The following is a 22,444-nucleotide window of genomic DNA, read 5'->3' on the forward strand; positions in this document are numbered from 1 at the left end:
ACCGTCACCGCAAAATAATCAAGTTACTTTTGAATGAAACGGCTTGCTATTTGCAGCTAAAGCGTATTAATGATCAACTAGACAATATTTGACTGTATTTTGTTACAAATTAAACATATGGTATATGTCGTATATGCTAGTATTATAAAGGACGGATTAACGAAGATAGCAGAGCTAAATTCAGTTCTTCAAGTGTCAGACAAGAAACCGTAACAGCGCCAATAATTTCGTTTCACCGAACACCGTAGGTTTAAAAACACAAACATCGCACACCACAGGGTTTGAGATCACCGCTACACCGCAAGATAGGATTTTATTCACCGTAACACCCCATTAAAAAAGTAGCAACACCGCAAACCCCCATGTCCCCCTCCGTATGGATCGTCTGCATCTTATGGACCGTCTAGATGGTATGGATCGTATGGATGGTATGGATCGTCAGGATAAATTGGTCGTATGGATCGTCTGGATCGTTTGGATCGCATGGATCGTCTGGATCGTATGGATCGTCTGGATCGTATGGATCGTCTGGATCGTTTTGATCGTATGGATCGTCTGGATCGTTTTGATCGTATGGATCGTATGGATCGTTTGGATCGCATGGATCGTCTGGATCGTTTGGATCGTATGGATCGTCTGGATCGTCTGGATCGTTTGGATCGCATGGATCGTCTGGATCGTTTGGATCGTATGGATCGTTTGGATCGTATGGATCGTTTGGATCGCATGGATCGTATGGATCGTATGGATCGTTTGGATCGTATGGATCGTCTAGATCGTATGGATCGTTTGGATCGTATGGATCGTTTGGATCGTACGGATCGTCTGGATTGTTTGAATTGTCTGGATCTCTGGATTGATTGTAATTTGCGAGAGCTGTTGTAATAACCATCCTCGGACACCCAGGGGGAGTTAGTGGGGGTGAGGGAAACGCGAAACTGCGGGAAAAAAGTTCGGTATAGAAAAGTTGGTGCGATTGAAAGGTGCCCCTGGGGAAAGAGTCTTACCAGGCCAGTTCCAAACAGCTCTTTGTATTTTATTTTTGTATTCCCTTTGTATTATTTTGCCCAATCGGCGGCCTGCATGTCTACAATCCTTTTTGTGTATTCCAATACGAAGTACATACACAAAATCAGTTCGCTCGCTATCTTGCTGTTTCGCCAAGATTTTGCTCGAGAAGGAAAAATTTCGGCTATTGCCTTCCATGGTCGAAAAAGTAGGAGGGTTGATAGCCATTCCCGCGGTGAAATGTCGGATGTCAGTATGTCCGCTAAGCCCTATACATTTATTATGCATATATATAAACAGATCTTTGTTCAGGGCCTTTGGGACTGCAACGCTTTGTTCAAGTCATTTCTTCGGTTGTTTTGCTAAGTTTCCAAAAGAGTTTTAGACTTAGAAAAAGTCTACGATTTTTTTGGCGATTCAGTGCGTCAAAAATAGCTAAAATAATTCAAGTTTTCCGGAAAAAAATTAAATAAACTTTTGTGTTATCGCGTTCAATACACGGAAAATCAAATGCAAGATCGCTGCTGCACGCTCTGCACGCGTAGCTAGTCGGCCGCTCAACACATCTGCCTGATTATGCGTGAAAAATTTGTCGTGTTTGCAAAAGTTTCTCTTCAGGCAGCGAATGATCTTCCCACGAAATATCTGAACAAAACTTTAAACATCGATTTCCCCGACTTGCACATCGCAGACAAGCATAAGCTCGTAAACAGAACGCAGGTGTCAGGAAGGCACTAGCCGAAAATTTTCTTCCCGAATAAATTTGTATAAAATTCGTATTAGAACACACGAAATGGACTGCAGACCTGCATGCAAACCGCCGATTGGGCAGAAAAATACAAAGGAAATACAAAATTTTTCTGCCCAATCAGGAGGCAGCATTCAGAGAGCTTTTTGAACTGGTCTGGTAAGACTCTTTCCCCAGGGGCACTTTTCAGTCGCTCCAATTTTATATGCCGATTTTTTCCCCGCAGTTTCGCGCTATTTTTTACCCGCATTTTCGCGTGTCCCTCGCCCCACTAACTGCCCCTGGGTCTCCGAGGATGTTGTAATAACCTGTTCAATAAAGTGTTTGGATCGTTTGGATCATTTTTTAACTGAATGCCAAAATAATAATTGAAATCGCTAGATATTTCTTAACAATGAGCTACTATTTTAGAAAGAATTAGCAATATATTTTGGAAATTCTAAAAACATCTGATCAGACTGGCGGAAAAACACTTCCCGGCGAAAGGTTTAAGAAGATGTTTTAATACATGAACAAAGTGGCAGCCATGTTGCATTTTACCAACAAAAGAAGACCTGGGAACCACGTTTTAAAACCTTTAAAAAAAATTATTTTTATCAGTCAATTTAACAATCAGAAAATTGCCCGAGCAGTCGTGAGCCGTAGTGTTACCGGCATCTAACAGAGGTGTTTCGTAGGAATTTCTCTCTGGCCGAGAAAGAGGTGTCCCTTCTATCGCTGTAAGATATGTTCAGGCTGGAGAGGGTGGAAAAGATTATAACCTTAACTTGATTGTTGTGTTTTGTGCGCAAATTGTACATAAAATGTTCGTTTTTATAATATGCTTGCTTGCTAGACTCATTGTTTACTGGCTGGGAAATGGAAGTCCTCGCGAAGTTCCGCGGAACAAATATTTAACAATTATCCTGCGAAATCGCGCGGAATATCGCCTGATACTATAGCCGACGAGGCCGTAGGCCGAGTTGGCTAAAATCAGACGATATTCCACAAGATTGAGCAGGATAATTGTTTTATTATTCAACAAATTGTCAAAGAAACACATTTTGCAGATAGAAAAACTGTAATTATGAAGCGCACAACAAGACTTCGGACGAATCGTCGCAACCTAATTACATATATCGCAGGATATCTGTTATGTACGGATTACAAATAACGTTAACATTTTGGCCATATATGGGCAGCGCGCGCATTTGTTGAATAATAAAAAAGGGATACTGTCACGGGGATTTTAATGCTTTTCGGTAAAAAGTACTAAAGTTGGCGAATAGGTCTTCTCGTACATGAAATGCACCCAGTACATCAAGATGGAGATATAAAGTAAATTGTTGTTGAAGAAAGAAGGGAACCATAATAATTTTTAGGTATTTTTTTCAGTCCACAAGGACAAAACTTGAAAAAGTCAGCCTGACTTTTTCAAGTTGAGATCTAACGTTCCTGATGGCATCACAATAATATCACTTGTTTATCGCTTCACTACACTTGCATGGTGATTTTTAACAAAATTGTACCACTATTCTTAGTTTCCATAAGTCTGTAGGCTCTTGAGTTTTTGAAGTGAAACTGGTGACAGTGTCCCTTTAAATATTTGATGCTTCGCTCCTGTTCGTGGCCATTATGATCCCTAATGAATTCTGACAGATTAGCTCTTTGGGAGCCTAGCATATCGTGCGTTACGCTTCAAAATGTTTACATATTGTCACTGTTGTAACACTTTTTAATTCTAAAAATAAATTGTTTGTATTACTAACATCGAAACAATCATTATCTCTCCCACTAACTTCTTACGTCAGATCTCTAGGAGGTTTTAGCATTAGCCAGATCTGAACACATTTTTCTGTCATTGCTAGCATACTGTATACTTCACGATAAAAAAAATATTTTGTCTGAATGTTATAGTTACTCTTGTTGACACACATTAAATTGGAAACTTAAAATTTACGAAGCCCAAGTTCAAGAATTCTCTAAATTACTGAGCTTTAATATTTTATAACTAAATTGTTTATGTATAGCCGAAAGCTTGCAGTGTTTAACAATATTATGACTTAACTTTCACACTGTTAAGTTAAAGATACTTTCTAATTTAAGTCGAAGATAACAAAAACATAGCATTCGCAAGGTCATCCGGCCAGAAAACAACAAAAAAATACATTCCATATAACGTTTTTAAGAATACCGTCTTTTCTTAGTCCAAAAGAATAGATCTGTTGGAGAAATAAAAAATAGATAATTATATATACTAGCAAATTCCGTGGCTAAATGCCATGAAAGTTAAAAGCTCGAATAATGCACTTAAAACCACAAGATTATGCTTGGACACACAAATACTGGAATTTTAAAAAATGCTCGCATGCTTACTGAGAGCATAATAAGGTTTCAATTTTTTTGCACTCTTTCATTTGTATTTTGTGCACGGACAAAATAAACCGCTCAACATCTGTATTTTTTTCCTTTGCTCTTTCGTTTTCCTTTCACAGACGTCAACAGATCTAGCAGTTGAGTTTGAACATGTTCGCTGAAAAATTGTTGTTCTTTATCCCTCGTTTGGGATGTCTTCGCTTTCGTATTCACCTCTCCTTCTAAGTTTAGTTGCGCGTCTTCGAACTTTTGCATCGCATCTTGAAACTCGCGGTAGCTTTGGCTTTTTGCCGCTTCGGCATGTTTCGGTTTTGTGCTACCTGCCTGATGTTTTCGCACTTTGTCTTTTCTGAGATCAATAGCTTTACCATTATTGATGATTATAACACCGTCCTCAATCTTGATTTCTGATAACGACTTTGAAAGTTCTTTGGCGTTTTCTCGAGTCGCAAAACCGGCCTTTTCATCGCTGATGGCTTTCTTTGGACGTTCTATCGATGGGACGCTAGCCGCTCGTTCAAAAGGCCTGCGTTGACTTCCCTGTCAAGTTAGAAGTTGCACTTAACGGCTTCGAAAGCGCTGGTTGTGATCGGCGTCTAACGAGAGGAACGGAATGCGCTTGCACCATTATAGAGGATAAGTTTGGTACTTCAACACGGAGAAAATCATTTACCGGCGTGGCAGGACAGCTATACATTCGTTTACGAAAATGTCCACGAGCTCGAGTTCTAGTCACGGTGGATTGTAGGTTGTTAAAGCTCTCTTCAACGCCAGGGCTTCGAGGCGATGTCTGCAAAATCTTTGTTCCCCATCTTGCAGGATTGGAAGAGCTCAAGCACGGAGAACTAGCGCTTGCGGCAGAAGTCAAATTCCCAGGGAGGATTTTGTCATTAGTTTCAGAACTTGTGTGCGTTTCCTTTAAGTCGTACTCGCTCACTATCCCGAATGGAAACACGCTTCGCTGACGTGCGTATGATACCACTTCTGAACTTGGTCTTGTAGCCGCGGATGCTTGCTCGTCAGAACTGGTTGATGAAGACGAAATTGTTGACGGCTTTGCTGGGCTGTAATGTGTTGAGTAGATGCTCCAATTCTTTGTCCGATTTGAAGAGGCCGCCATTCGACAGTTCACTAATAAATCTGCTACTACTGAACTCACTTTTCCAACGCAAAATCACACAAAAACATGTACAAAAGAGAGAAAGACACAGCCAGAAGTCCTATTCCACACGAGGACTTCTTCAATTGCAAAGCTAACCTTCCGCGAGCTAAAGATATAATCAATTAAAAAAAATTGTTTAGACAACCTCCCATCGGAAGTCACTTAAGTCAACTTATCGACCAACTGTTCCAAATAAATCCGCTAAACACCTCACTGTAACCGACTGGTCGTTACAATGGGAAACCGCGTCAAACTCAAGTGGTCGTCTGGGCTATCTTCTGCGTTTTGGCTGGGATGATGAGCTCCCAAAATTATTCATGCCAAGGAGCTGAAACGATTTTAATCCGTTGGAAGCGGCAGGTGGATCGATTTATTTATTCATCGCTTTGTCTCATTCTCAAGGTTTATAACTTCTTGATTTTCATTTCTACATGGTTATCACGTTGTATTCTCTCATATCGCGCGAATTATTTTTTTTTTTATCAGTGACAGAAAAAACACCGCAAAATACAAAATTTAAATTCCAACTTAAAATATGGATTTTGTAATTATACGCATCTTAGGCAACCTTCGGCGAGGTTTTTTTTATCTGAGTTAATGACATTGTGCCCACACTTAACCCGCACTGTCAGTTACACTGACGTCTATACCTGATTGAGAATGGTTGCATATTTTGATTTTTAACTGCTATATCTGCGAGCACACACGAAGAGGATTTTAAGCCCGTTTAACATGAAACTGTAATATTTTTGCTGTAATTTTTGGCAGCAAAATGTCACAGAAAATAATCACTTAAAGCTGTAACGAATAACCGAAAATTATTCTAACGTGATATCAAGAACAAATTAGCGATATGGATATTTACCTCATTTACAGACTTCTTGTCAAAGATACCGGTTAATATTTCATGATTCAAACAACACGAGTCTGCCATCGAGGAAGGCAATGAAATGTATCCCACCAATTCGAATTATACATCCGAATATATTTTTAATATTTTTTATTTACCAAAGTTTCGAAAAAAGCCGGCCAATTTCGCTTCGGTGTATTTCTGATGCTTTGCTTGTTCGCGTATCAGTAACAAAAAGTCAATAAAAACACATACTAAATACTGTATTCTTCAACTTTAATTTGTTTTCTTGGGGTAATATGTTTCGGCAAAGTCAATAATCAGTGAACATTTTTTGTTGCTATTTTTTACGTTGCTCATAATAGTTCGTGTAACAAAAGTCTAATAGTTTCTATTTAATAGACCGCAAAGAAAACAAGACATCTTCTTAAATAAATCTGTTACTCTAGAATATATATCGCGGAGGGTTTAGTAAAACCACTCAATGGGTATGATATACACAATTTCTTTCGAACCCCAACTACGGTCAAACACCGCTTTCACGGACACCCGCTTAATAACGACACTTTCTTATTAAGGACAGTGGTTTCCGGTCCCTGACTCGTACATTTTCTCTTTAAATTAACTCGCTTAATACCGGCAACCCGTTAAAAAGGAAAATTTATGTGGTTATTACGTTGTTTGTAACAAGGGGCCGGGCTGCATTTTTAAAGTCTTTAATTAAGGAAAGCAAGTAACTTGAGCTTGCTTGTTCATGTTTAGACTTCCATAATTAAAAATTTATAAGACATATACACCTAAAAATAACTTATCAAAGAAGTCAGTATTCCTTAATATACAACAAAGAAGCCAATTTTATTCCTAATTCTCCTGAATTTGTAGTCATTTCGAGAATATAATTTAAAGTAAACGTTAAAGTTAAGTAAATACCCTCTTCGTTTGAAACCAACATCTCATTTTTAATTGGATAGGAGGTGTTTAATCTCGAAAAACATTTTTTTCGATTAGTTATTCCCGCTTATTCTTAATATTTGTATTATTTTATCTGCGTTGGCCAGAACTGTATTAAGAACTGACACAAACGCAAGCCGAGCTAAATTTATTTCACATCGAAAGCAACAAGCTTTCGACTCCAAAACAAGCCTAAAACTTTTTTCATATCCCTGATAAATTCTCTAGGCTTTGAAACGTTACAACTGCCTTCAAATTAAAAATCTCACTGCTACAGTCCTCAGAATTAGCAATGGTTTAACTTGTTGCGTTTCTTCCAAATGTTCTATTCTCAGATTTCTATTCTCGTTTTTCTATTCCCGTGTGAAACAGTTTAAGATTCCTACATTACTTGCTCTATTTACGTGACCTGCAGTCACTTAGCAAACAAGCAAATATCAAACACATTCGACAGTACATTAGAATTCAGGTAACGGTTTTCAAGTCTTAACTAACAAATCGATTCCGCTGCTACTGCATTGCATGGCAACTACGTTATCATTGACAACTGCTTATAATTGTATGTCACATCAGACTGCAAAACTGTCGTTTTATGCAAACGCGCGCGGTCTTTGAACAAAAAGTCTGGAGCGAGTGTTAAAAAAGAGAGTGAGACTGGGGAGAGATGCTAAAAAATGGGGAACGCGCGCGGTCTTTGAATGAAAGGTGACTGTTTCTAAGTCTAATGTTCCTAGAGCTCTTGGATAAAAAGGAATATTTGTACCTAGCCTCCTCCACACGCTACTTCTTTTAATCCTTAATATTGGGATCCCTGTGGTAGCAGAGGGTAAGAGAGAAAACTGGGACTAGTAGAGAGGAAGACTGGGGACGAGGCCTCGGTCCCAGTCTCTCTTTTGCTCAGTCCCAGTCTCTCTTCCGTCGGTCCCAGTGTCTCTTCCGTAACAAAAGGAGGCTATTTTGTACCCATAAAAAAGCAACCGAAGGAGGGATGCTGTGGGATCAGCAAATGTCAATACACGTGAGTTGTGGGGATCCTGTGGGGGTGCTACTATTCAGTCGGGGCAACAGGTGCCAATTTTGGCAAATCTTCGTTGAAGCATTCGAAGAGTTTCTGAATTATTTTATCCAATCAAAAACTAGCACGAGCGCTCACAAGTACTCCGGAAGCAATCGCGCGAACATATACCTCATGTTGCTTAGCAACTTCTTGGACAAAAACCGCGGGCTCAGTCACTTCTCGGAGAAGTGATCACGCCATCAACTGGCACTTGTTCCCCCGACTGTATAACTGTCTGATTTCGCTAAGACTCTCAGCCACTGATCTCAGTACTATTGTCATGAAAGATACACCGAAATGTCTCTTACTCCTGCTCGGCCGCTAACTTGTGTGCCTTGATTCTTGTGAGAATGATCAAAGCTCTTTTTTTCACGTTCTCATTTTCGTGAGTTGTAAGATTGTCCAGTGCTTTGTTCAGGCCAAATATTTCTAACTCCCGACGGAAATATTCTGCCAAAAGAAAAGAAAATATCTATCTTAATTAAAGGAAGAGTGTCGCGGCTGACTTCAGTGTACTGATTTTATTAAAGGGACTATGTCACGGGGATTTCGCAGATGTTTGGTCTAAACTGTTCTGAAATTAGTGGTAGGCAACTTTACCCATGAAAAACATTATCTTTGAACATCTAAAGGAAGATATAACCTTAATTTGCGGATAGAAATCAAACTTCGGCTCTAAATATCGATTTTTTTTTTAAGACGCGCAGAAACAACTTGAAAACGTTAGCCTCACTTTTCAAGTTGCAATTCGTTTCCATCCTAGCCATCCGCAGCCAAACACTAATATGGCAATTCTTAATAAATATGGACCATTATTGTTAAGTTTCCTACGACACAAATACAAAATTTGGCTGTTCAAAAATCTGTTAAAATCCGTGACAAAGTCCCTTTGAGTTTTGCCAAACTTGCTATGAAACTTAATGTAAGGGATAAAAATTAATTCTATGGATCTAAATGACAAAACCATAGGTTCATTACAAACAAATATGTCACCCGCCACAAACAACTGAACAAGAATAACTTTGAAAACTGTTCAGCCTAACAGTTTTCCAAAAGCCCTACCACAATCTGTTTTAATCTTCTTCAATTTTTGTCCATCCGCACTTTCTCTTGTATTTGCTGTGTTACTGAAATGTTTCTTCACTGTTTTAAGTGGTTATTTTTATATTTCACTAAATTTGGTGGCCAGTTTCTCATGTCTAAATGTGTCTAAAAACCGTAACACGGTTCTTGCAACTTTGCAACCTATGCGTTTCGAAGCAAAGTCGGGGACAAATAACAGACTCTAGCCAGGGCTCTAGCCATTCCCAAGCCCAATGTAGAAAAAATAAGGCAACGCGCCCCACACCATAAAAAAGCCAACGAACCTTTTAATGAAAATGACTCCAAGACGGCCATGGCATTATAGCATGTCTGTGGATTTACGCCTTCCGTTTTAATCATCTTGATCAGCGTCTGAATGATACCGCTCTCTCTGAGCTTGGGGTAACAGTTCTCTGTATCGATAAACAGACATCAAAGTTAACAAAAGAGTTTGCGGTCAACGAAAATCACAATACAGCGATAAACAGAACGAAAACATCTTATAACAGTTAATTTTCTGGATTTTAGTAACGCGTTTCTTAGCGATTGTTTAAAGGGACTGTGTCACGGCTGAGTTTAGTCTTTTTTTCATTAAGTTTTGCCAAATACTCGCTACGAAACTTAATGTTAGCGAAGAAATTACTTCTATGGATCTAAATGAACAAAACCATAGCTTCAATTCAAACAAATGTCCCCTGGGCATTATAGCTAAAATTTACAAAAACAACCCGAGTTTTACTTTGAAAACTGTTCAGCCTTGCAGTTTTTCAAAAAGCCATATCGTAATCCGTTTTAATCTTCTTCATTTTTGTCCACCCGTTCCTTCTTTTGTATCTGCTGTGTTATTGAAATGTTCCTTCACTGTCTAGAGTGGTTATTTTTATATTTCAATTAATTTGGTGGCGATTTTCTTATTTCTAAATTTGGCTAAAACTTGTGACACAGTTCCTTTAAAAGCGCGAAAACTTGATAAAGAGAGAATCAACAATGCCCCAGAAATCAGTGTGGCCAAAATTACATGTCAATACACGTCAAGTAAAATCAAATAAAAATAGTTTTTATAGGAAGCTTGTTTGTTTGTCTGTTTGCTTATGTCATTTTAGCGTGGTGAATTAAATGGCACATCAAGACAATACTTCTCAGTTGATGATTGTCTTATTCTCATAACATGTCTGCTCAACAATGTATGGATATTTAAGGAGAAATTAGGTTTTGATCACTTTGGGGAGATGAAGAGCCAAGGACTAAGTGCTAGTGAACTTTGTACCTTCCACCGTTGATGACATCACTGCCAAAGCAATCAACGCTTCATTCTGCATGATCACGTGTTCCGATGATACCATGGTAACGATAGGTGCTAGTCCTCCACATTTCATTATTTGTCGCGAAACCTCTGTCGTGGTAAAGAAAAATGGAAAATAGTATTAAAGAGATGGCAATTGCTTAGTATTGCATTGCACATCATCACATGTTTGAGAAATAAATTATCACCGAAAACGTGTACTTTGCTGGTACTCGCAAAGGAATTATTAAGGAATTAGTACCAGTAATCACATGATTTCGAGTGCAATTTAGAATAAATAAGCACGAGTAAATTTTTCAAAGGCTAACAAAATTGCACGAGCCCGCAGGGCAAGTGCAATTTGTAGTCTTTGAAAAATTTACAAGTGCTTATTTATTCCAAATTGCACGAGAAAAATCATGTGATTACTTGTTAATAATGTACAAGCGACAATTTCGGTCACGCTTTGATAATTTTCGTGACAACTTCAGAGTAGCGCCTGGCTAAAAATTTTGACGTGTGAATTCATGCGTAAATATTCATTCACTCTCTGGAAGTGCTGCATGAAAAGTTTTCAGAACAGTCTTTTGACTCTTTTCGCCGTTGAATTTGAAGAATGTGAATGACAAAGCAAGGAAAAAATTCCTAAGGTTCTGTTGCTGTTCTTGGCTGAGAGGTATTTTTTTGGTACGTTTTATCCGTGCTGTGTTTGTGTTCGCCCGAACAGAAATCAACCTCAGTTCAACACATATTGCTCTAGCTGACAAACTAGTCAAACTAGAATACCGAACTGAAATACTGAACTATAAAAATCTACCGAACGGATTTTCTTAGTACAGATGAGCACTCTGCTACAACTCCGCATTGCTACCTGATTTCACTGGACGTTTTACAGGTTAGATTTGCCTCTTACAGTTGTAAAACTATCTTTTGTGCCTTTTGTTGTTGAGCGAGCTTTTAAATAAACAAGCTTCGGCTATTATTAAACAATCATGAAATGAAATGCTTGCTCCTTCTGTGTTCAAAACTAGGTAACCGGTTCCTTGGAAGTCTGGTCAGTACTTCTTCGCGTTTCGCTTCAGAGAAGTGAAGCAATGTTTCGGCGAGAATTTTAATTTACTATCGGCCGTCGACCGTGAGCTTAATTTCGAGTTTAGTTTATGTCTTGTCCTCTTTGCCTTTTTGATAATTCTACGTCTTTTACAGTAAGTAATATTTGTTGTACTTCTGTACTTTGCGTCGTTTTCAAGTCTTTTAATTCAAATTGCGTTATTAAGTTTAAATTTTGTCTCACTTTCGTCCGCCATTTTGTTTGTTCAAGATGTATTTTTCATGAGGCTGCCGTAACTGTCAATCATTTTCAATTACACCGTTTTGCACTGCACTGGTTTGGGATAAATTGACGTGTTCTTAGCCAATCAGAATGGAGAAATTGCTGCTTGTATATTATTATGCGGTATTCAAGGTCTTCCTGCTCCTAAACGAATGTGGTGAGCCCCCTTTTTATTTCAAAAATCATTTTCCCTTAAGGTAATCAACCAGTAGGCAAAGTTTGGCTGAAAATAACCTGCGATCAGGCGTTATTTTTCTCGCGGCGGAGTGGTCAACGGAAAAAAAAAAGAAGAAAGCCTGATCGCAGGTTAGGCTGAAAATTTATGTTCAGTTCTATTTCGGAGGAATGACCTAAACTAACCGCACAAATATTTTGTTGGTCTTACATATTTGCATAAAGTTTGTATTATTTACAGTGCGAAAACAATAAGTCCGCCACTCCGCCAAACGTGGTAAAATAATTATGCCCTTATCGGAACGTTCTTGAAAACCAACTTTTCCAATATGCAGTTTTAAACAATCAGAGGTTATTCACCTGCAATTTTCACTTTCCGTAGAGGAAAACTTTTTAATGCAAAAATTGTACTATTTCGTTGCGCTGTCTCTATTGAGGCTATTGTACTGGCATAAATTACGAGTATAACAGTCCGTTTTTAAGGGAGACCCTGAAAAAACTAAAACGCACACAATTAAGAGAATAACCTGACAACCTCTAGTTGATGCGTTTGAAAAATAAAATGTTGAGTAGAATCTAACATTTCCGCGTTTAAAGAAGCTTTTCGCTTTGCCTTTTATCCGGCGGGCTTTTAGCAAAGTGCTGCCGCGCTTTTTTACACCATATGCCAATGATCGATTATTTGTCCTATTAGAGCATTTAGCAGAAACACCCAGGAGACAAGCCCTTCATTTGTTTAAAGCGCGGTAACAGAACTTTGTTGGGTAGAATATATGTAATTGTCGTTATACAAAAAAAAAAAAAAAGTTGGAAATTTATGACGCCATCTTAGGTGGTTTCGGAAGCTAACCGTGATTACAGTGGGAATATGACAAAGAATTCGGAAATAACGATGATTTTGTATGAGGTAGCACGAAACGGTTGATATATAAACAAAATGAAGAAGAACGATTCAGGGACTATAGGATGAGCGCCTACATAATCACGGTTCGCAAGGAATTTTTATCAAAGTCCGCGAGTCACGGCCCAGCTGTTAGTTGTTTTTGTTGCTTTTCTTTTTTGCCCGTCGCATTTTAGCGCAAAACATGACGCTTTAATTGACAAGAAAATGATCGTCTTGAACGAGAACAAAGGCTTGTGCATGTTCCTTTGTGATCATAACTGGTCTCTTGGGTAATTCTACTAAACCATTGATAGTAATTGATTAGCATATGGAGTGGCCTTATAATGACAAGTTTATTGCAGACTTTTACTTGTAATACGAGTTAAAACCAGGCCTAAAACCTGGACTAACAGTTCAAACAACCTGGCCAGCTAACCAAGGTCTCTCTGCTCGTAAACTCACTGACATGGAATTACGGACATGTTTTATTAAGCTCAATGTTATTATGATTCATAATGGTGTTAATCCACCAAACATTACAATTGAGTTCCCGCGCGCGGGAAAAGCGGCCATGTGTATCAGGCTTTTGATTGGTCGAGAACACACGTGTTTTGTATGTTAACAGAAGAATATTTTCATCAGCAATCAGTCGTTTGAGCACATCGAAACGAAAGGAACTTCCACTTCAAAGGTAAGAGACATTTTGATAGATGGCCAGAGTTACCTCGCTGTATCAAAATTGCATTTTATCATGAGCTTTTTATTAAGAGCAACGCCACTCGCGGCTTCGCCCCAACAAAACCGCAAGCTACGCAGGCTAAGAAACGCGTAGTGTTAAAAAAGCGGCGGCTTTTTAGCAGAATGCACGCTTGGCTTTACAAGAGGTTGACGCGCCGAGATTTCTATGTGACAGCCAGCCTGCTTTTGCCTCTTTAGTCTGTCGTATACTAGCTTTTAATCAGCTTTTATTTTTTTTTAATTTATTTGCTTATAAGCTGTTAACAAATAACATTTATAGCACATAGCTCATAAGTAAACTGCGTTACAACGTCGTCTTGTGCCAGTATTACACGAAAAATAAATTGGGCGTGAAATCAAGACCGGCTGATACTCGATGCCAAAATGATTGGTTTTATGTTGCGAGAAATGACATTGTATTATGAACAAAATAAAACGTGCTCAAATGTCAAGGTAATTCCTGGGAAATAGAACTGCTCATAGATCTTCAATCAAACTTTGTCTGTTGGTTGTTAACCTAAAGGGAACCTAAATTGTGAAATAAAAAAGGGGGGTCACCGTATTCGTTTAGGAGCAGGAAGACTTTGTATGTACCACATAATTCCTTTATAATTCCTTTGCAAGTACTAGGAAAGTACACGTTTCGGGTTATAATTTATTTTCTGCCATAGAAATGGATCTGTATTCATTATATAGAAAGAATTTGACCGCTAAACTCAAACTAAGAGCGAAAAAAAATAGGTCACCGTACTCGTTTATGAGTAAACAATGATTTATCTCATGCGCGAGGCAAGCCGCATACAAAAAAGCCTCCATTTTGTTTGTGTGCGCGCGCTAATTGCACGTAAAATTCTGCGCAGTAAGGATGCGCAATGCAATACTAAGGAATCACCTAAAACAAATTGATTCTTTGGCACGAACAACGATTCTGTGATGTGACTAACTGTAAAAATTTTACAAAGCAATTATAAAAATGTTAACTCTCCGCGCATTAAAAGCACTGATTGTAAATAGGCCATTTTCAAAAATACCATAATACCAACTCTTTGTTGTCCCATCAAAATTTTGCATAAGCATTGTTATATCTTGGGACAGCAAGAGAAATTGAAAACAATGCTTATGCAAAACTTTGGATGGACAACAAAGAGTATTATGGTATTTTTGACAATGGCCTATTTAATAGAAAGATTGTGGCGTAATCATTTTTCCATAACTAAAGTTGATGGGAAGCTTTCTGGCTATCTAGCAGGTTTATTTTATCGCACCGTAATTGTGCAAATTATGTTAATAGAAATCATTTGAGGCGCCAAAACGCTGTTCGAATAATCAGTCGCACACTGGGATTAACAAATTAGATCTGCTCTTTCTTTGCAAACAAAACATTTTTAGAGAGAAATGAAAATAAAAGATAATTCACTATAAGCATACTTACACAATACAGTATTAACAATACATTTTTTACGACTACTTATACACTGCAATACTAACACTACGTATGAAATAATTTGGCCCTTAAATCATTGAGAAGCTAAATCGTGCTTTGAGCAAATAGTTGGCGGCCGATTCATACAGTAAAAACATACATATTAGAACCTATATTTTTCCAACTTAGCCTAAATAGGTTCTTATAGAAATGGTATTTAGTGGGAGTTTTGGCTACTTAGGTTCTTAAATAGGTTCTTAATTTGATAGGGGCACTAGCGATCAGCACAGATAATTACTACTGGGCATATGTGATATGTAATATATTGCTGTATCTAGAATGCAGTTTAGATGAGAACCATACAGTAAATTTATCTTTCCAAAGTACTAGCATGCATGTCTAGACTATTTTTTTTTCTGTATTTTCATCTGTGCCTTCATGTAAAATAGGAACCTATTGAAAATTCTGGGCTAAATAGGCTCTTATGCATAAGGGGTTTAAAATGAAAATTTTAGCCTAACAGGTTCTTTAATGTTAGGTTCTTGTATGTGGGTTTTTACTGTATTTTATATTACCGGCATTTTTGTCTTTTCTTCCCAGGACTTCTGAGGAAGCGATAACATGGATTTCAAATTGATTTTCCTTGTTTTGGCTACTTTTGCTGTTGTTATGGTTACAGCAGAGTACGAGTCAAGCGACAAGACGTGGCGACTCCAAGTGAGTTACACAATACTTTTAAGTATTGTATTGTACACTGTCCCGGCTGAAATACCCCCTTTTCATAAATATGGCCAGGAGCTTGCTCTAAGGTCGCGGGGGACACCTTACGCTCATAATTATGCATTTTTTAAAGCGTATGCACGAAGTGCAACGACAGACATCGACAACTTTACGAGGTATTTATGACTGGTAAAAAAATGAGCGCGTGCGCGTGATTTGATGTGCGAGGTTAGTTGGGGAGCAACGCTCGAGGGAGCGTTGCGTGACATTTAAAAAACAGCCGCAAAGGAGACTAATTTAGATTTAAGGGGCTTATTTTATTTATTTTTTCTTTTTTTTGGGGGGGGGAGGGTGCTTTTTTCGGAATTTACGTTATAACTTCATGAGAGCTTACATCAATATACATGTTTCATGCATTATTCTTTTGTCTTAGTTTTTTTTTGGCTAAGTATTTTCCTCTATGGTTGACAGGACATCTTGCAAATGAGGCCTCGTGAGAAACCTGACTGCATTAAAAAGTGTCAGTCAGACTGCAGAGGTTTGGATTCCAACTGCTGCCTGTGGCCTGGGATGAACAAACACGCAAGATGTAGGACAATCGCTGGCACTTACCGTAACCCGTGAGTACACCTATCACTCTTCTATTACAACTTTAGATCCAGACCATTCAAATTAAAGCTATTGAGCAGTACTTTTATGTGGTACTGTTTACAATTCTGTACAAGGTTATTCGTCATTTTTAAGTCTGTAGATAAAACCCTAGTGTGTGACATTCAAATGAAAGCTATTGAGCAGTACTTTTATGTGGTACTGTTTACAATTCTGTACAAGGTTATTCGTCATTTTTAAGTCTGTAGATAAAACCCTAGTGTGTGACCATTCAAATGAAAGCTATTGAGCAGTACTTTCGCGTGGTACTATTTACAATGCTGTACAAGGTTATTCGTCATTTTTAAGTCTGTGGATAAAACCCTAGTGTGTGACCATTCAAATGAAAGCTATTGAGCTGTACTTTCATGTGGTACTGTTTATTAAGCTGTACAAGGTGGTTCTAAGTTTGTTTTTTTTTTTTTTTTTAAAAATTAAAAGTTTGTGGATGAAACCCTAAGGGTGTGACCATTCGAATTAAAGCTGTTGAGAGCTACAAGGTAGTACTTTATGCCTTTAGTGGTTAAAAAAATATATATATAAAATAACCGTGTAGAGCATGTGCAAGCAAAATTAGTTCTACTGTCATGGTTTAAAGGAGTTGCTTCCAGATTTTTATTCACTGCTCGTGGGCTCTAACCGTTTCTTTTGTTTCATTTTTCAGGCGATACCAGTGTGTCCACCCCAATCTTCGATATGGAAATGTAAACGGCGAAATAAAACTTATTAATAATGACTGTAATTCAGTCTAATTCTGAAGGACAGCGTACTTGTCAGTATTTTTCCAAGCTTTTTTTTTGTGTGATCAGCGTTTTTTAGCTGTTTATGTAGATGCCAGTAGACAAAATCCAACACTGCGTGTTAATAAAATGTTGAGATGTGTGAAAAATGAAGTCGTATCTTTTATTTTCTGCAGTATAACAAATGATGATGTTTTAGACTCCAGTTAACACTCGTCGGAGTGATTTTGAGCAGAGAAACTAACCCTTACGTATCTTAGTATCTTTCAGATCTAGCCTAAATTTTCTTAAGTTTAACTCCTTCATAGTCGGTAGCATTCTTCCCAAATCTTAATTATCCTTGTTCATTTTTTTTTATTATTACGTACTTATGCCTTATGCTATAAGCGGCCGTTTTGGCGGGAACTGGGCACGCGCAGGGCGTTTGACCACTGTGTGCCTGGCGACAGACGCGGGAAAAAGTGTAACCAGCGGCAAGTGCGTCAAAACAGTCGGAGGCAAGCGCGGGAAAAAAAAGCGCAGGAAAGTTGGGTGAGCCAAATCTGATTGGTTAAGTAGACAACATCCTCGACCTAATTGGTTGCAATAAATGGCACGAAAACCAAAAAAGCTCCTTGCAAAACTGCTCTATAAATAGGTTCCAGCTGTATTCGCGTTAGTTTATGGACCGCGTTTTATGCCTTCTTTTGGATCAAACACAAACAAAGCGTGGAAACTCATTGAATTAAATTTAGTTACCTGCAGTCTTTGCTTGCTTAACAATCACTGCCAACATCCTGCTAGCCTCGGATCTTACGCCTTCATGACCACTGGTTTCACAACACCGTACCAAGGTTTTAAGGTGTTCGTTACTGTTAACAATCCTATTGGCCACCTCAGCTGTAACGCAACAAAACAAAATAACAAAGTTTGTCACTACCAACCTAATTTCTTGTTGAGCTGTTATTGCTTCATGAGAAATTCTTTAAAATTCAAGGGTCACGTTTTTATTCATCTAAGGGCCTGATTACATGAGTCAGGCTGGCTCGGTTTGCCGAGATCTCGACACGCTGTTAAACGCTACAAAAATCAATTGTGCGATTACATGACAACCGGGCCAGCCCGGTTAGCCGAGATCCCGGTATCGCGATGCTGGGATCCTGGCTAGCCGGGTTGAAAATTTTCCATATAATCACGTTCGTCGGGCCAGCCCGGCTTGCCGTGCCAGCATTAAATTTCTCTTCCAAGCACACTGCCGACCACAAAAATCAAAATTCTTCTTTCTAAATAGGATGTAGAGGCAGAACAACGCATGTAGCTGCATAAGTGTAGAAAATAAAACACCAAATTGCTAAAAAAAGGTCATCAACATCATCCGACTCAATCTTCACGCCAAAATCATTCATGCTAAATTTAAACCGTCGTTCGTGCCAAATCTAGTCCATCCCGGGCTGGCTCGGCTCATGTAATACCGGGCTGGAAGTCATCTTGGCAAACCGAGCCAGCCCGGCTCATGTAATCAGGCCCTTAAGCACAGTATTTGTAAAACGACATGTGTACTAGAGGGATTTTTGATTGAGCGTCTTAAAACCAAAACCAAAGTAATTACTCTGGCAACCACAAATGACACAGACAATCCAGTGAGGCGCGAAAAAACGTGTGCAAGCGAGTCACAATTGGTTTTGCTTTTACTTCTGATTGGTTGAAAAAGTGGAACGAGTTTTTTAAACCAATCACAAAGCGTAGTTATAAAAAACCAATGCAAACACGAATTGCTTTCGACATCCAAGTGAAAATGGCTCCATGACGCTACTGACACTGTTTTTAATAGTGTGTGCTTACCTTGACCTGTGACAAGCATGCGCAGGGTGCCCAGGACTTTAAACTGGACAAAAGGAGACTGGGTTGTAAGTAAAGGAAGAATGACATCCAAACAGCCGCTTTCCACAAGTTTTGACTTGTTAGCCACTGCAAAAAAAAAGTTGAAAAGGAATAGAAAGAATATATATAAGAAGACGTACCAATAGGTAATTACGGCATTTTAAAGCTATCAGCAAAGCACAGAAGATTTGGCTTAAAGATCGTTCTTACATGTCCATATGTATTAGTTTTTTTATAAGTAATTCACTAACATACATTCATTGGCAAGTTTATGGCGGCTTTTTCCTATGAAAGTGTGTTTTTAAGAGGAACGAAAACAAAAGAAGGGCGATTGAAGCGAAATATAAATTAAATCAAGACACATTGCAGACCTATAATTTGGAATAATACTGTTCTTATTGCACTGAGAAATAAAATATCGTATTCCACTCCAGGTGAAGTGATGGTAAACGTTAGTATGTTTATGATCTTTGTTTTGTTCTATGAATGTTAAGTGGTAAAATTTGTCAAAATCACAGGGAAAAGGTTCTGGTCAAGATTGTAGAACACCATAACTATTGATACAATTCCTTTGTGTAAGTATATGTTACCCAAAACGTTTCAAGCTCACCTGGCATAGCAAGATTCTTCAGTGCACTAAAAATAGCTTGTTGATGTCTACCCATGTTCTGAAACAAACACACAAGAATTAAATTGTAAAATTGTAAAATTGTAAGTGCGCTGGGGGCATGATCACCTAATGGTTAGTGCACTGGACTCTGGATTGAGCAGTCTGAGTTCAAGCCCTGGCCAGGGTCACTGTGTTGTGTTCTTGGGCAAGACACTTTACTCTCATAGTGCCCCTCTCCAACCAGGTGAAAAAAAGCTTATGGCAAATTGAATGCTGAAGGTAACCCTGCCATGGACTAGCATCCCATTCAGTTGGGGGGGGGGGGGGGGGAGTAGAAATACTCCTTGTCACCTCTAGGGTTGAATACCTTGGGATGGGGGTTGAAGTAGAGGGAGCAACATTCCCTAATTATAGTCCCTATAGTCAATAACTCCCCTTGCCTAGTATGATTACCTCTCTTTTGGTAGTCTTGGCTAGTAGCTGAAGTAATTGTACGTGGACCCCTTGTTCAACAAGTTTGATACAGTGCTCATCTGTGGACACAAAATGGTGACATGTGAGAAGCTTGGGTGGAAGTAACCTGCATTCATTGGACTTAAGCCATTTTGGGAGAGATGCATAAAATCAATTAAAAAAATAGAAAGAGCGGTGATGCTTTATATTTCTTCACAGCAGTATGTGAGGGTTAAAGCGTCAAAAATACATAAAATACATAAAGTTCAAATACAAATACATAAAGTTCAAAAGGCAAATGAAAATTAGTATAATAAGAAATTGGGAATTCAAAAAATCAGAGGTAATTAAAATTGCAGTGTTTGAGTGAGTGAAGGAAATCTAAGGGAAACTACATTTGGTGTCATTAAAGATGTGAATATTGTTCATCGTGGTGTAGGATAGGTAATGAACGTTTATTCGTTTGTCTCACGATAGAATCGCTTTGAGATGTTGATCGCGACGTTTCGACTGCAATACTGCTAGTCTTCATCTGGCGATGAGGTCGATTGTTTACGTGTCGCTATTTATGCACGTTGGTTCGCTGTGAGGATCGAAATGCACCTATCACAGCGAACCAACGTGCATAAATAGCGACACGTAAACAATCGACCTCATCGCCTGATGAAGACTAGCAGTATTGCAGTTGAAACGTCACGATCAACATCTCAAAGCGATTCTATCGTGAGACAAACGAATAAACGTTCATTAACTACATTTGGTTTAGTTTATCAGGAGCTTTGAGAAATTGGGATTCTTCTGTATAGTACAATGCACTAGGACTGAAGGAAAATAATTATTGTGCAATAAACGATACAGGCCAAAGTCCAAATATTGAAGAATACATACCAGGAGGGGGAATTCTCCTTGCTTCCATCACCTTGCCCCTTCCCAGGGATTTAGCTACGATTTCCAGCACGTGTAATTTTCTTGATCACAGGCAGAAAATTTGGGTTGAAGATCCAACCAGACACAGTCTTTCAGACGGAAAAATCAAGTCCTCATGTGGTTATGTTTTTGCCTTCCACCTATCATTTACATCCTTGCCCTTCCCCCCTCCCCTCTCCAGCTATCCGTCAAGTATAGAGCCTGCCCTAACTACTGGCTAGGAAAACCATTTAAAAATCACAACATGTGGTGCATTTTGAGTTCCCTACCTGTTCTTCCAAAGTTGCCAACAGCCAAGCAGCCAGAAATTTCAAGATGTTGGTTTCCAGAGGATAGCCATGACACACACATCTTGTAGACAGACCCATTACCATCATTGAACAACAATTTCATGCTGTCATCTGCAGGCATGAAAATGTTCATTTTCAATATTTAGTTAAATTTACAAGTAACTGATATGTGTAACTTAAGAAAAGCAGCAATCTTTAACTGACAGGTGCAGTCACATAGCTTCTCAGCTACTTCATGTGACCATTCATTCCAAATGAATGCCATTGAGCAGTACTTTCATGTGGTAACTACTGTTTACTATGCTGTACAAGGTGATTCTAACTTTTAAGTCTGTTGATAACACCCTAGCTAGTGTGTGAACATTCAAATGAAAGCTACTGAACAGTGTATTCATGTGGTACTGTTTATTATGCTGTGCAAGGTGGTTCTAACTTTTAAGTCTGTCCATGAAACCCTAGTGTATGGCCATTCAAATGAAAGCTATTGTTCACACTAAGTGGACATGACCTTTCTTTTTTGTAGATTTAGTTACTACCCCAGTCATGGTTAATTCACGCCAAGGTGCCTATCGCTGATTAAAAACTAGATTCTCCCAAAAAAATTATATAAAAATGTAGCAAAAGGAGTAAAGAGAATTTCAATGACCTTCAGTGAGCAACATCACTATCAAGTCAGCAGCAGATTGCATTTTCTCCTTCAGACTTTCGTCCTCCGCCTCCTCTTTAGCAGAAGACACAATGTTTGCCAAATGTTCTGCATATCCCTGTTGCACAAGTGTCTTCTTTACATTATCTGTAAAAACAATAATGAATAAAAATTATTGAGCAGTGTCCAGAAATGATTTTTACCTCTGCAAGGCCGGTTTCTGCTAAACAGTTTGAAACAGAGCGGCTTTTTACCTTAATTGTGATCACCAAAATATTACAACACTTAATGGTAACATTTAATGTAAACTACCATTCAATACCTACCTAAGTAGCAACATTATTAGTATTCAATAATTATTATAAAAGCAGTTAGCCTCCTATGCATATATCCCTCGGGTTCATCAAACATTTCTCCCCCATGAAGTTAGTGGGGGAGAATAGATTGCATGACAGGCATAAAGAGCATATACATGGAATGCTGTAAAGCAGCTGGAAATCGAG

General features: G+C 38.6%; 2 protein-coding genes and 1 long non-coding RNA gene across 3 annotated transcripts in view; 1 reads left to right on the forward strand and 2 right to left on the reverse strand.

The window, feature by feature from the left end:
- Positions 1 to 6,382: 6,382 nt before the first annotated feature.
- LOC144629912 (uncharacterized) lies at positions 6,383 to 8,127 on the reverse strand. Its single transcript, XR_013566432.1, has 2 exons — positions 8,038 to 8,127; positions 6,383 to 7,837 (listed from the first exon to the last, which is right to left on the reverse strand). It is a non-coding gene; the product is annotated as an uncharacterized LOC144629912 (long non-coding RNA).
- Positions 8,128 to 8,367: 240 nt separating this feature from the next.
- Positions 8,368 to 22,444, reverse strand: part of LOC144630577 (rap1 GTPase-GDP dissociation stimulator 1-like) — a 19,490-nt gene continuing 5,413 nt past the window's right edge. The window contains exons 7-15 of the mRNA XM_078488947.1: positions 21,942 to 22,088; positions 21,275 to 21,406; positions 20,079 to 20,158; positions 19,626 to 19,683; positions 18,977 to 19,102; positions 17,894 to 18,034; positions 10,482 to 10,607; positions 9,499 to 9,627; positions 8,368 to 8,581 (exon numbers count right to left, since the gene is read on the reverse strand). Coding sequence (XP_078345073.1) covers positions 8,436 to 8,581; positions 9,499 to 9,627; positions 10,482 to 10,607; positions 17,894 to 18,034; positions 18,977 to 19,102; positions 19,626 to 19,683; positions 20,079 to 20,158; positions 21,275 to 21,406; positions 21,942 to 22,088 — 1,085 coding nt within the window. The 3' untranslated portion in view covers positions 8,368 to 8,435. The remainder of the gene's footprint in view (positions 8,582 to 9,498; positions 9,628 to 10,481; positions 10,608 to 17,893; positions 18,035 to 18,976; positions 19,103 to 19,625; positions 19,684 to 20,078; positions 20,159 to 21,274; positions 21,407 to 21,941; positions 22,089 to 22,444) is intronic.
- Positions 13,549 to 17,247, forward strand: LOC144630630 (uncharacterized). Its single transcript, XM_078489006.1, has 4 exons — positions 13,549 to 13,577; positions 15,648 to 15,764; positions 16,239 to 16,387; positions 17,080 to 17,247. Exons 2-4 carry the CDS (start codon positions 15,669 to 15,671, stop codon positions 17,165 to 17,167), a joined length of 333 nt encoding a protein of 110 aa, XP_078345132.1. The 5' UTR covers positions 13,549 to 13,577; positions 15,648 to 15,668; the 3' UTR covers positions 17,168 to 17,247.

This window comes from Oculina patagonica, chromosome 11, assembly GCF_052425735.1.
Source record: "Oculina patagonica isolate OP01 chromosome 11, crgOcupat, whole genome shotgun sequence".
NCBI lineage: Eukaryota > Metazoa > Cnidaria > Anthozoa > Scleractinia > Oculinidae > Oculina > Oculina patagonica.